The sequence below is a fragment of the Scyliorhinus canicula genome, chromosome 4 (assembly GCF_902713615.1).
Source record: "Scyliorhinus canicula chromosome 4, sScyCan1.1, whole genome shotgun sequence".
NCBI lineage: Eukaryota > Metazoa > Chordata > Chondrichthyes > Carcharhiniformes > Scyliorhinidae > Scyliorhinus > Scyliorhinus canicula.
This window is the reverse complement of record NC_052149.1, coordinates 193042723-193057797: the sequence shown is the minus strand read 5'-3', so window position 1 is coordinate 193057797 and position 15075 is coordinate 193042723. Positions and strand designations below refer to the sequence as shown.

Here is a 15075-nt window from a genome sequence, read left to right as displayed (position 1 = left end):
CCAAGAAAGTCAACCAATGCAGAGAGGAAACATTGTCTAAAGAAAAAGGGAAAAAACACTGGCAAAGAAATTGGGAGTCTTTGAAAATGGTAGCCATGATGTGGAGATGCCGGTGTTGGACTGGGGTGAGCACAGTAAGAAGTCTTACACCACCAGGTTAAAGTCCAACATGTTTGTTTCAAACACTAGCTTTCGGAGCACTGCTCCTTCCTCAGGTGAATGAAGAGGTATGTTCCAGAAACATATATATAGACAAATTCAAAGATACCAGACAATGCTTAGAATGCGAGCATTTGCAGGTAATTAAATCTTTGCAGATCCAAAGATAGGGTAACCCCAGGTTAAAGAGGTGTGAATTGTCTCAAGCCAGGACAGTTGGGAGGATTTCGCAAGCCAAGGCCGGCTTGGGTTATTGTCTGTGTGGAGTCTGCACGTTCTCCCTGTGTCTGCGTGGGTTTCCTCCGAATGCCCAGTTTCCTCCCACGAGTCCCGAAAGATGTGCTGTTAGGTGAATTAGACATTCTGAATTCTTGCTCTGGGTACCCAAACAGGCGGCAGAATGTGGCAACTTGGGGCTTTTCACAATAACTTAATTGCAGTGTTGATGTAAGCCCACTTGTGACAATAAAGATTATTAATATTATACCTCTGGATGTTCAATTCACAATTTTAAAGCCTCTGATTATGGTCAAAGTTGTCAATGTATCTACACTGAACTGCCTTCAAGCATTCTCTTAAAGACAGACAAGGGCAAATATACTGGCCTTGATTATTTCCATTTTTGTTTGACAGATTTATTTTTGATTAATGAGTTATCAAGCACCACCTAATCCTACTTTGAACTATCATAACAATGAAAGTTCAACTAGCCGTCATTAGAGAGCGGTTTGTGCAATCAGAACTTCATAATGGACACTGACAGGTGATTTAAAATGTTTGGATTCAAACTGTACAAGAAGATAACTTTACTCCCAGTGATTTATGACTTTATGCAAATTTTCAGGAAAGGTAACATCTGCCACCATAACACATCCATTGACCTTTCTGCAAGTATTGAAATTTGTCAAAAAATGTAATTTGTTTCTTGAAGCATTTTAATTGAATGTTGTTCTCTGCTTAGTGTGAAAATGTGCAGCTTTTTGAATCTTAAGTGTAAAATGAAATGCAGTAATGTTTATACATAGGTTGCTCATTGAAGATATCAATCCTGGCCCATTGGGAATTCCTATCTATTTAATTCTATTTCAGGTCTACCATGCCAAGCTGAAATGAATAAGATTCAAAGGCAAAGCAGGGGAAAACATCTTTTAGGTAAGCATTGTAATGCGATGAAGACTACATGTTATGATCAATTAGTATTCAATGGTGTGTGATTTGAAAATCTATTTAAAAAAATGAATAAATCTGATACTTTAGGGTGAGATAAGCTGAAAATGTTTTCAAAAGGGAAGAGCGCCCACTATTAATTTCAAACTTTATTATTATTCAGCCTTACTTTTGCTGTGTGGAATGAAATGAACACAAAAACACCAAAACTGGAACAACCCAGTTATTGAAATAAATTTTTCATGATTGTCTTGTTCACATTGCTGAACCTTTCTCCGACTTCACATCACTCTCGTGAAGCAGTTCTGCATCAGTTCCAAATGTGAAAATGTGAACATTTAAAAATTCCGCAGCTGCACTGGAGATCGCAAAGGGTTGAGAAAGCCATGAATTTCCCTCTTTGCTCTCACACAAACTGGTGTGAGAGCTGTTAAGCAGACAATGTCAAATAGACTGACAGGGTAGGCAGCGGATTGGATTGGATGTTCAAGCAGAAGGATCAACTGTAAGATGGACAAAAACATAAGATACAAAGATGGCAAGGACCATGGGCAAGAGGATATGGGCTCAGAGTTCAACAAACACTAAATTAAAGTAATCAGCACCAAGCATGATTTTTGCTACGTAATTAGAAATATACAATAAAATTATTGTGTAATATATATACTTTACATTCCTGCCTGCACCCGTTTATATAAATAAATCCAAGTATATCCTCCGCAACGTGTCAAATATAAATCTTAACATATCACTGAAATGAAACAATATTATGCAACTCAAAGTAGTGGATAACTCTTTTTCCCACTCTGCATCGACAGCAAATATTGAAGAAACATGTCAGGGGCTTCTCCATATAAAAATTGGATTTTTGCCTGCTGCATTTATCAGGGGGCTATTCACGATACCGAGCATCTGTTACTCTTTAAAAAAAATACTATACGCTTATTCAGAGTTGTATTGGGATTCAGAAGATGAAAGATTATGTTCTTCCTTAATTTAAAAACGGAATTTCAAGTAGACTGTTAGACTAGTGAGAACATCTTCACTTTACCACTAGAGATCTATACATGTGCAATATATGGATTAAATGTGTCTCTCCAACACACCTCTTCACAAAAGTGTATAATTTTTGCAAAAGGAGATCATTGTAGCTCCAACCACAGAAGGTGACTATGAAGATATTTATACAGGCACGTTAATTATACATCTGCAAGAGAGCTTCTAATTGCAGACATAAAGTGACAGTTACCATGAAATACAGAGTTGCATTTTGCACACATTTGGCAGCATTTTCTTTTGTGTTCAATCTGAGTTTGTCTAAAATTGACTAAAAATTCATTTCACAATTTTCAGATCAAAAAATGTGAGTTTTCACCCTCTGGTGTTGTGGAAGTTGGGTTTACTCAGTGGCTTATCCAACAAGAATCCAGACTGTGGTCTCAATCTGTATCTTGTTAGCTGATCACAATTTGATGGTGCAAGGGTCATTACTAATTTCCGTAACAGGGAGGTACAATTAATTAGGTTTCCCAATTCTGATTGTGGTACCCTGAGCCCTGGAAGTTTGCACAGGTAAAGTGGGGACACGATTGTGTTTGACTGTGATGTCCCATCAGGTTGAAAAGCTTTCTGACATTTCCCGCAAAGGCTTACACATATATAATAGCAAATTAGCATCATCGGATCCGCAGCCCATAATGAGCCAACATCATTGGGAAATAAATTGAGGGGGCAAACTGAATAAAGGCACTTGGTGTCAGTAGAAAGGTGGCTTAACTATATCAGAGACTAACTGGTCCAGTGATCTTCTGACCAAGCTCCTCTGCTCAATTACAATTCCTTACCTCAACATTCACCAACATCTATTTCCTCAGATATTTTCTTGCTTTAATGCTCCTGTACTAAAATCTGTGTCCTCTCAAATCCCACTCAGTCAAGCCTCCCTTTCTTCTCCAAGACCCTGCATTCCCCGAGATTCATTCCAGTTAATCTCTTATCGCCTCTAGCTTCCCAGTCTGATTGTTCATTTCAACTATGGTGCCAAGAACAATCTGGTCAAAGTTACCAACAACCGTAGCATTTTATTGGTCCTCATCTTCCATTGCTATTCTGTGGCCCTCCATATAGTTCATCATTTCCCATCCCCCTCCCATTGATCACTGTGATTTTCTAATATCTCTCCTCGACTGTCTATCTCAATGGCGCATCCCTCCTTGTATTCCAGATTACCTCTACTAATATAGTCAATCCATCTCATCCAAACCTCTTATCTTGTGTCCACACCTCAGGTGTGTCCCATATCCTCTTGCTCTCCTATTCCTGAGGTTTCATTGTCTACGTCTCCTTTTCCTTATCTATCTGCAATCCCTCCTTGATATCGTCTTTAAATATGGTGTTGGCTTCCGTGTATATGCTGATGACACCCAACTCCACCTTTCTGCTTTGATCTTCGACTGGAACCTGTTGCCGTGCTGTCTGACTGCCTTTATGGTGCCTGAGAAGAGCCGATTCTTTCTTCTAATCAACATTTGTGAGACTGAGAGCATCCCAAAACTCAGAAACTGATTATATCTCCTTCATCGACAGTTTGTTCAGACTGAACCAACAGGTGTGCAACCTCAGTGACCTGCTCAACCCTTGCTTATCTTTGGCAGCCTGCCCTAACCAAGAAAGCTTACTTCCTGCCTGAACTATCGTTTGCCTGTATCTTAGAAACACTCAAACTCCTACCTACACATTCTTCAATACTCTCCTCGCCAAGCTCCTCCATTTGACCTTCACAAACCCCAAAGTCATCTCGAACGTTAAAATAAAAACAGAAATTGTAGGAAATACTCAAGTCAGACAGCATCTGTGGGGGGGAGAGAAAACTTGTGGAATTTTCTCATTTTTTGGCACAGCGGTCAGGAAAGACAGTTAATAAAGCTGCAGGCCCCAATGGTGACTTTCTCCACCATATTGTCAGGGAAATAGTTGGAAAAAGCTGAGTGGATGGGTCGCATGATATAAAACTGGTGGTGTGGGTTGTAACTGAGGCCTCCCTGCCAGCAACTTAAGCTTTTAAAGATTGCGGCACCCTTTTCGAAGGGCATCTCAATACCAAAAATAAAAAATAGAACCCCCTCCAGTGACGCACTCACCTGAACTCCTCTGCTTGCTTGGTGCACACCATGGGAGATCTGTCGTGATTCATGTCGGCGGGAATGAATTATGTAACAGGAGGAAGGGGGAGGAGGATTATCAGGTATAGAGTCCTGACAATCAAATGTGAATGTGGTCCTGTTATATCATTGGCAAAGGGCAAGGACAACACAGCGTGAAATCCCAATGGTTAAATCCGATTTTGGGCCTCTTTCAGGATTTTCCACTCCCGCCGCCAGAATTAAAAGTGGAAAACCCCTCCATACGTTTCAGGTCAATGATCTGCAATTTAAACTCAAATAAAAGGGCATCAACATGAAGTGTTAGCTCTGTAGTTCTCTCCACAGATCCTCTACGACAGGCCGCAGATTTCCGGCATTTTCAGTTTTTATTTCCAATCTCCAGCATTCACAGTATTTTGCTTTTCTATCTAGAATGCTGCAGTCCGCACCTAACTGCACACAACGCTCTGCACACCCATCACACCTGCCTATGCCTCCACTCCCTACACTGTTGATCTTAATTCCTCATCCTGCTGTTTGAAGCCCTGCATGATCACACTCAGTCCTATCCTTATGATCTTCTGCAGCTCCATCTCCCAGCTCACACCTTTTCTCTGCAAACTCTGATCTACTTATGTATGGCCACCCACACCCCACTTCCACCCCAGGCTCCTCACTCCATCCTTGGTGGCAGAACCTTCAATCACTATGCTCCTGCTCTGTGGAATTTGAAAGATTTCTAAGTTCTATGATTGTGCCTTTGATTACTTCCCCTAACTTCCCCTAACAGGGGCTGGTTTAGCTCACTCGGCTAAATCGCTGGCTTTTAAAGCAGACCAAGCAGGCCAGCAGCACGGTTTGATTCCCGTACCAGCCTCCCCGGACAGGCGCCGGAATGTGGCGACTAGGGGCTTTTCACAGTAACTTCATTGAAGCCTACTCGTGACAAGCGATTTTCATTTCATAACTTCTCTTGCTCCGTATTTTGCCTATCCCTGTGAAGTAGCACAGGGGAATGTTTTGTTTTGGAAAGGCACAGAATGCCACAGAATTGTTATGTGCATTAGTTAAACCGATACACTGGCCATGATTTAGCAGCCCCATCGATCACGGACACAAATCCCGTACTGCCCTCTAAATCTCACAAGCGGCCAAAAACGGGATTTGTGCCAGTGAGATCTCAGTTTGAGATTCCTCTTCCCCCACCCCCCCTCCCCCCCCAATGGTCGTAACACCATAACGCCTGCCCATGCCTTATCCTCCCACCCAGTAGGCATGACATCACGCCAGCAGAAATCACTATTGCTTTACAGAAACGAAAACCAGTCATGATGACCACGTTGTTGGCACAGAGGTAATTATAGCGTCCGGGTGGTATGGGATATGGCCGGCCAATGCCTTCGTACGACACCCTGGTCCGTGGGAGTTGGCAGGGGAGGAGAGGTGAGATTTGGTTTATTTAAGTCAGAAATCGGGGCTCCCGAGATTCCTGACCTTGCTGGCATCTTGAGGTCCCGCTGCTCCAGCTGACTGTCTGATTCTCACTTCCCCTTTTAAAATGCGCGAGTGTTGTTCAGTACGGTGAGGCAAGGCGGCTGCACATCCTGCGAGCTTCACACCGGTTTTCTTGCCATAGTCTAACATTTTGTGCATTTTGGGGAAGATTCCGCCGTAAACTTTGCGCTGAACATTTTACCACAACTTTTCCCTTTATTTTCGGCTTCATGTAGGTATTTTTATACCAAGATGCAATGAGGATGGATATTACAAAGCAACCCAGTGTCACAGTACCACAGGGCAGTGCTGGTGTGTTGACAAATATGGAAATGAAATAGCTGGCTCGCGGATAGAAGGGGCTCCAATCTGTGGTAAGACCAGCCAAAGAAGGACACTGTTCACTATTCAACTTTTTTTTCTGGGATGGCATATAAGAGAGGAACAAAGTATTCTTAAAATTCTTGATTAGATACGGGCAAGGAAACAATCTGCAGCATAAATCTTTTGATGACTATGGTAGAGTTTATCAGCCTTCCTTGAAGGTCAGGATTTCCATTTAATAGAAATGGATGACATTGCTTACTGAGTTCAATGAGTCAGTTTAGTCACACCCATCTTTGAAGAGTGTGATGATATTTCAAGAGTGAGATGATATTGAATTATAGGCTATGATGTGTTTAATAATGAAGAGAAAGACGGCAATAAAATTCCATGCTGCGAACCTGAGTGGACCTCTTCCTTTATAAAATACCAAAAAACACATCACGTCCTAGCTCCAAGAGCTAAAGGTCGTGAAGATGCTTGCAGCCATCTCCTGAAATAGATCTTAAGGCTCTGTTGCCGTTATTTAATGATTCATTTATGAATTCTAAGTGCAAAAAATTGGTGTTGCTGATATTAAAGGATAAAAACTTAACATGCCATGTAACATTTCTCTACCATTTTTCAAAAGATATTAACCCAATTAAAGTCAGTCCTGTAAAACAGACAAAACAATATAATTAATCCTATATAGAATTTCTCCACTAACACCACCAACTTCAAGACTGAAACAATAGTAGTATAGAAAGAAACAAATTGAAACGAGAGACATGTAGCTAGGTAGACTATTTTGCAAGCAATGAATTACCTATGGTTTACAATATAGTTATTTTTTTATTTGATTTAGCCAAGTATATTCTTTCATATTGTGCACATCAAAAGTGCTTCTAACCTTTAAGGTCCGAATTTTGATCTTTCTAATACAGATGGGAGTCCACTGGCATTTAGTTTCCACTGCCAGATGTTAAATAAGCCCGTTCAATTTCAGTCCAGCTCTTTGTAGGTTTTAGTTCTCAATACAGACATCTATCACCTTTCGTATTTCACAAAATCTCCTCCAAAATACAATGAAACTATTAACTATTGTGGGCAAATGTATTTTTCTTATTGAAATGCAATCTTTCGAAGATCGAACCTTTTTAATTTCAGAAGAAGATCAGGAGACTTCTGGTGATTTTGGCAGTGGTGGGTTCCATGCTTTGCCTGATGACCAGGATGATGAGAGAGAAATACAAAATGAAGAGGAAGAGAAAGTAAACGAGGGCGGGGGCAATGAAGACGATGAAGATAGCGAAGACGACAAAGATGATGATATTGGCTATGTTTGGTAGTTGCATTTACTGCATCGCTGCCTGGAACTGTCATATTTGCACACTGCTCAAGTTCATTCTTATCTCAGTTTGTCTGTGATACTGAGGAAATGTTGCATCTGAGGTCAAATAAACAAAAATAACTTGTAGATAATAAAATGTTGATCTCACTGGGACCATTTAGTTCACCTGTTGAGCATGCTCAGTAGCGAAATACATTTCAAAATGTGTTTCTGAACAATAAGAAAGTTCAGGAAAGAGGTTATTCAGATTTATAACAAGACTCTTGGATATGACCGGTCCAAATTAACCAGTCTCATTCTGAATCCACACAGCTTAACTAACCCTTAACATTCACTGCTTTTTTCAAAAACAGTTGAAATACAAACTATGGAGCTTTCTTATCATCAATTCGTAGGCAGAGACAGAAAAGATCTCAAGAGAAATTAACTTACCTTAACATCGCTATACTAAAATACTTCACTTGTGTTAGGTATTGCATACATCCTATTTACATTTAATATATTTATGTACATTTGTCTTGCATTTGTGCACGTCATCATTTAGTATTAAACTTTATTGTAGTAGTTGGAACATTGCAGCACCAAGTATCGCTGGTAATTCAAGTCATTTTATATCAAACTGCATGACCTGAATAATAATAGGACGTCACAGTTTGCGGCAACCAACCTGCTTCCATGCTATTCCACTTTGTGGCTGAGGTAACATTCATAAATTACTCCACACTTTTATAACTGTAGCAGGGCTGCTTTGAAACAATTGCATTGTGTATAAATTGTCTTTGCACGTGCACAGAAACGTGTTTTGGCACTACTCTGTGATTCAACTGGAATGTGCCATTGCTAACAATGCCAAAAAAAATGTTAACAATGCCCTTTGAGTAAGTTAATAGCCCAAAGATCATTCCTGGATTGTGAGAGAATTAGTCAAAATGTCACCTTTGCTGAGCCAGGAACACATGGAGAAGCACTTGGCAAATATTTCCTTCAGTTTCATAGTGGGCTGCAAGAAGTGTCCACCTCACAGTGGTAGCCACACGCAAATCACGCAATTGGGGTAATATGACATTACCTGTTCTACATTACAGGAATTTGCCTTCCTATTTGTCCCTGATGTGTGCCACTATTTAAGAGGTACAATTTGCAAGGAGCTTCTAATTAAGATGGAAGCAATTGGAAAAATGGACACTGTCCATTCAAGTTACTGGTGAAGAGTTGTGGCCGTACTTTGGCACACATTGCAGACATTACAAGTCTTTTTTACATTTACACTCAAAGAGCTTTCCCTACATTCAACATTACCCTTGGAAAGCATTCTATTTCAGAACGATTAAACTCTTAATTGGATAACTACCTCTCCCCATGCCCATATGTCCTGTTGGTATTTTTCCTCACTTTTTTAACGTACAATGTCAACTTTCCTTTCCCACCCTCCAAACTAGTTTAAATATTTTCCCACTGCCCTATGTATCGGCTCTGCAAGTACATGCAGGCCCCTCATATTTAAGTGATGGCGATCCCACCTGTACAGCCTTGCCTGGTCCGTGTAGACCTTTAAATCATCAATGGGAACGAGTCAGTTGAATACCCTTGCAGCCATTTGCAATGCTTTCCTAACCAACGTTCACTTCTTCATCCAGGTCATCTATACCCCTTTGAGTGTGAGACCCTGGGGTGCTGTATGCAAGAGAAATGGTGAATGATGAGGTGAACAAGTGATTGCCACTGTCACCAGCAATGGAGTAGACTATAATGTCTTACTTTTCAATGATGCTCTCTACAGTCTCTTGGCTGGCGGTCTCTGAAGGACTGTTACTATACTGTTAACTTTCATTTGCTTGAGCAATTTTAAAGAGCTACTTTATTCATCTTTTATGAGGAAAGTTGTCGCTGACAAACAGATTGAAGAATATATTCAAGAAGAAAAGATTCTCATGATTACATTGAAGGCAGAGAACCCCACATCTCCACCTTCTAGTTTTCAAGCTAGTTTAGAAGCCAATTATTGCAATTTAGTCCTCTTCATATGGTGTCAAGTTTCAGATGGTGGGACATTCCCCTCCTGCAGCCTAGTGTTCTCGTGCATTGACTTCTCCTGTAAGACAAATACTGTGTTGATTGTTTGCTGCGGTCTCCAGGTCCTGCAGTCACAAGCAGTCAGGATTCTCAAAATGCATGATAACAATGATGTGCATCAAGGAGCAAGGACCTATCTGTGTTGTGAGAATTAAGAGAACTGGAATATATCATAGGATATGAAATACTTTTCAGGCATAAGTAATTTTTGCACTGGGATAAGGTCCAAAGTGCCATATGATACCCTGAACGGCAATCATAGTTTCAAGTGAGTTTATTTTAATCATAGAATTTACAGTGCAGAAAGAGGCTGTTCGGCCCATCGAGTCTGCACCGGCCCTTGGAAAGAGCATCCATCTTAAGCCCAATGCTTGACTAATGTTTCAGGGAATGTCAAGTGCTTCTCTGTGATTCAGTTTTCTGCATGTTATTCATCGGAAAACATCTTTGTTTATCTAGTCGGAAAATTTTATCTGACATCGCATGCAGTTTCTTGAAATTATGGAGGTCCTTTTCACAAACACATCATCCCACATTGCCTGTGCTATTTCTGCATGTGTTGGTCTCTTCTCTGTTTTTCCAACAATGGTTTCCCCCCACTCTTAAAGTTGTACCAGAAGAATTTCTACATCAGCCACAGAAAAAAACCAGTTCATTTTCTCCCATTCTATTGTTCCACACCTCCTTCCAACAGGCTGCTTATCTATTTAGTTCCACGAAAGGCTTTAAAAAGAAAGTCTGCACCCTTGCCAGGCCTAAATTGTCCGCCCTAAATTGTCCTGGCTTCATTAATGTATCCCACTCACTGCTGGAAGGTTCTACCTTCCAGCTTTATTTAAGATGCGGCGATGCCAGCGTTGGACTAGGGACTCACCTGATGAAGGAGCTACGGTCCGAAAGCTAGTAATTCCAAACAAACCTGTTGGACTTTAACCTTGTAAGACTTTTCACTGAGCTTTATTTAAATTAGCTGGTCTCAGAAAGGATCTGTCTTCTCAAATGTTCATGGACATACATTTAATTCTACTGTACTAACGTACAAGTGGAATTAACAGACATTGGGTCTTTCTTTTTTACAATGATGCTTCGCCAACAGTGTTTTGATTCACACTCTATTATAGAATGAGATATATTGATATGAAATTTGACAGGAAAGAAGAGTTGCCTTTAATAGGCTTAAGCTGGTAACGTTAAATAAGATTTGTTCTTGTTGAATTAACTTTTAATTAGTCCTGCCCTCATGGAAGGTGGTTGATGAATTGGATTTGTTGAGTGATGAGAAGTCATCAGAATCATGTGTTGGCTTTGTTGGGATGAATGACAAACAAGTGATATAAAAATGATGCAGTTGATATTGATTTTATGATCAGTTCCTGTACTTTGGAACAGACATTTTTTTCATGCAGATGGTGTGTCTTTAGCCATGATATTTATATTAATGTGCATGGAAATATTTTATACATTAAGCATTTTTAATGTTATGCAGGATTGACCTTGGATGTGATCTTAAGAAAGCTCCAATGTAATACTTTTCAAATTCCTAGTGTGTGTGTGTACTGCATTAAATGTTAAGGGGTTTGAGTTTGAAAGAAAAATTGCATATTGCCTTCCCCTGCTATAACGTTGTCAGAATATGCCAGAGTTATTTTGTATATTGTTTTAAAGATTGTAGTACAGATTGTGGTAGGAAAGGCAATAAAAGTGCTCATTAAACAATAAACCCTAAGGCATGTTATGTAATGTTTCCTAATGTGTGGTTATAAATTGTCCTGCAAATTTGTGTCAAACATTTCTTTATAGAATTCTTATTCTGGGTCTTACTTAAGTGTGAAAAAATAACTGGAACAAATTGTGCAGTACCCTATGGGTTGAAAAGGTAAATGCACAGATTTAAATTTTCAAATACATACATAATTGATTAATTTATTATTTCAACCGAAGAGTAAATTATATGTTGAAATCAACCTCCAATTGATTTTTTTTAACAGGCTGTTTATAAAGGAACTAAAGCATTCTTTACTATGCATTAGTGCACCAGTTTCAGATGATGATGAAAATTAATACATACATTATCAGCAGAGTAATTAACATTTAAATAGTTTTCACATCTTTAAATGGAGAAAGTTCATTCAAGTTAACTGAGTATTTTCTTGCAGTTTGCTTTTCATTCTGCTATTACTTTTCTGATCATTTACATTTTGAAGCTAACTAAGTCTTCACTTTAAGGTTTGGCTATTTCTCTGTAATGTTGTTGTTAAGTATTTATTCAGGTTATAAAGCTGAAGTTGTCTCTGGGGACTGGTTGGTTGTTAGTTGTATAGTGTAGGTTGTATCTTGTAAGAATATCAATTTACTAGAGGGAACTTCCACTAGTAGTTTTAATCCAGTCTGTCTAGGCTATGTTCGACAAGAAAAATCGCATCATATCTAAGTTGTTCTCGCCCTTTTCCTTTTGATGTTCATTTCTGGTGGGTGTCTATGCTTTGATGTTGCAATTGCATTGTCATGAGTTTCTGTGCAAACCAGTTTTCTCAGAATAATATGCGGAGAAAGAATCTTGTGACCACTAGATCACTTATTTATCATCTAAATAATTTTAGGACAACCTGGTGAAAATACGATTTACGTTTATATCCAGTGACTGGTTTTCATATGGGCGATCAAACTGACTTGATCAGTGCAGTGCCTTGCAAAAACAGAGCAATCCATCTTGAAAGGGAACGGAAAGCCATTGCATGCTATAAACATACCTTGTCTGGCCGAAATGTAGGATCACTGGTGGCTGTTGTGACAATGAACGTGAGGTAGCCCATACCACAAACAATGCTAAAGAACATGGCTTAAAAGTCAAGATATTAACAAAAGAGAAATATAGCCAATAGTCTAACTCAATCTGCAGCAGCAGCAACAGGACTAGCCATAGTTACTTTCTTCAGTAAATTATATTTATAAAGGCAACTAAATTCTGTAACCCACATATTCTTTATTCTCACTTGTTAGCTTTGTAGTTGTATTTAGAATTCTCTTACAATACCCGTCCCAAAAATTTGTTTTTCTCAAGTTATTTGTCTTACATATCCTAGAAGTTAGACAGACTATGATGAATATTTCTAACTATTCTGTATTCTATACAAAATCAAAGTGTGTGCCTTGACTGGCTTTCTGTGTATCTGGTCAATTAACAGGTCTTTTATTGTTTTGTTGTTTGTCCCAATAAATCACATTCTGCCCAATAACTTTCTCTGACTATGATTCCTATCAGTGGAAGGTGGTTTAGTTGCTCCTTTTTCTTGCTCAGAATGAATGGAACAAGGCTTTGACACCCAGGAGGATGCCCCTATCCAGTGTGTGTGGTCTGCCCCACCCCCTCCCTCCCCCCCTCCTCCTGCTTCCCCGGTCTTCCACTGAGGTCAGGAGACAACAACCTTCAGGATGTATTGATTGCAGCAGTTTTTATAAGAAATTAACAATAATATAAAGAACAGGTAAAACAATGTTTTAAAAGCTACAAAAATGTGTTGTAGATTTCATCACACAAGGATGGCCAGTGAAGAAGTGTTTAAAAAATGCCAAACGTTCCCTCATTCCGCTTTCTTCTTTGAAGAAATATTGCTGCTTAGATTTTGCCATGTTACAGTTAAAAATAAAGAGGTTTTTTAAGTTATTGTTACTGCAAGATTATCCTCCGTTTAAACTGCCATTTCTAAATGATAATTGGGGGGGGGGGGGGGGGGAGATTCTGTGTTGTGACAAATGAAGAATATCTGTCGTTCTCTCAAATTTAATACCCATTCACAAAATTACATTCAAAAGCCACACTTTCCCACTCATTTTGTCAGGCTTTCTGGTAACAAAGAGAAGTTGCCCACATTTTTCATTAAAACAGAAATTCTAACTCCAAGAACTGTTAAGGCACAGATTTTGCAGAGGGAAACATTTTCATGCAGAATCTGGTATGCATTGTGGCTGTATTGCTGTAAAGGTGGTGAACACTGACAAATCCAGGAGCTACCTAAAGGAAATGTTGGATCCCATGCATGCTCAAAGCCTGCTGAAGGACCGTTCCGGAAAATGAGTTTCCGATGGGTTGGACTGGTGCCAGACCTGCCCTGCTCAGAGTTCTTTGGACCTGCAGCTGCTAACAGTATGTGGATTTATTAAAAAACACAACCTTTAATATGATCAAATTGTGGATCAATAATACAATAATGATCTTTACTAGTGTCACAGGTAGGCTTACATTAACATTGCACTGAAGTTATTGTGAAAATCCTCCAGTCGCCATACTTCGGCGCCTGTTCGGGTACAGTGAGGGAGAATTCAGAATGTTCAATTCACCTGACCAGCACGTCTTTCGGGACATGTGGGAGGCGACCAGAGCCCCTGGAGGAAACCCACACAGACGCGGAGAACATGCAGACACTGACCCAATCCGTGAATCGAACCCAGGTCTCCGGCGCTGTGGAGCAACATGCCTGCCTTGCACATGCACAGCCAAGGACCCGGCCATATCCACAGGTAAAGGTTACGCTGTGCGGCTGCTAGCCCCCACCAGACGGAGAATCGGTGCGCCATCTTTCGGGTTAACCGATCCTGCGGACATAGCCGCAGGATCTGAGAATCCAGCCCATGAATTATGGGCAGGAGGAGGTCAGTTCATCAAACCTGCTCTGCCATTCAATAACATCATGGCTGACCTTGTAAATTCAACCCTGCATTCCTGCCTACCCCTGATAACCCTTCACCCCCTTGATAATCAAAAATCTATCTAGCTCTGCCTTAAATGTATTCAAAGGAGGGCAGCATGTGGCGCAATGGCTCGCACTGGGACTGGTGCACTGAGGACCTGGGTTCAAATCCCAGCCCTGGGTCACTGTCCGTGTGGAGTTTGCACATTTTCCACATGTCTGCGTGGCTTTCACCCCCACAACCCAAAGATGTGCTGGTTAGGTGTATTGGCCACGTTAAATTTCTCTTTAATTGGAAAATAAAAATAATTGGCTACTCTAAATTTATTTTTAAAAATGTATTCAAAGCCTTTGCTTCCACTACCTTTTGAGGGAGGGAGCTGCAGAGATTCAAGTCCCTCAGTGAAAACAATTCCCCTCATCTCTGTCTTAAGTAAGAAACAACTTATTTTTAAAGAGTGACCCCCTAGTTATAGATTCTCCGACAATAGGAAACATTGGGCAGCACGGTAGCACAAAACCCGTGTGTGTGTGGGTTTCCTCCGGGTGCTCCGGTTTCCTCCCACAGTCCAAAGATGTGCAGGTTAGGTGGATTGGCCATGCTAAATTGCACTTAGTGTCCTAAATTGCCCTTAGTGTTGGACTGGGTTATGGGGATAGGGTGGAGGTGTTGACCTTGGGTAGGGTGCTCTTT

At 40.3% G+C, this 15075-nt stretch overlaps 1 protein-coding gene across 2 annotated transcripts in view; it reads left to right on the top strand.

The window, feature by feature from the left end:
• Positions 1-12929, top strand: part of LOC119965275 (testican-1-like) — a 682845-nt gene extending 669916 nt beyond the window's left edge. For both annotated transcript variants that reach the window (XM_038795794.1, XM_038795793.1), the window contains 3 exons: positions 1249-1311; positions 6200-6337; positions 7437-12929. In XM_038795794.1, coding sequence (XP_038651722.1) covers positions 1249-1311; positions 6200-6337; positions 7437-7618 — 383 coding nt within the window. In that variant the 3' untranslated portion in view covers positions 7619-12929. The remainder of the gene's footprint in view (positions 1-1248; positions 1312-6199; positions 6338-7436) is intronic.
• Positions 12930-15075: the final 2146 nt, after the last annotated feature.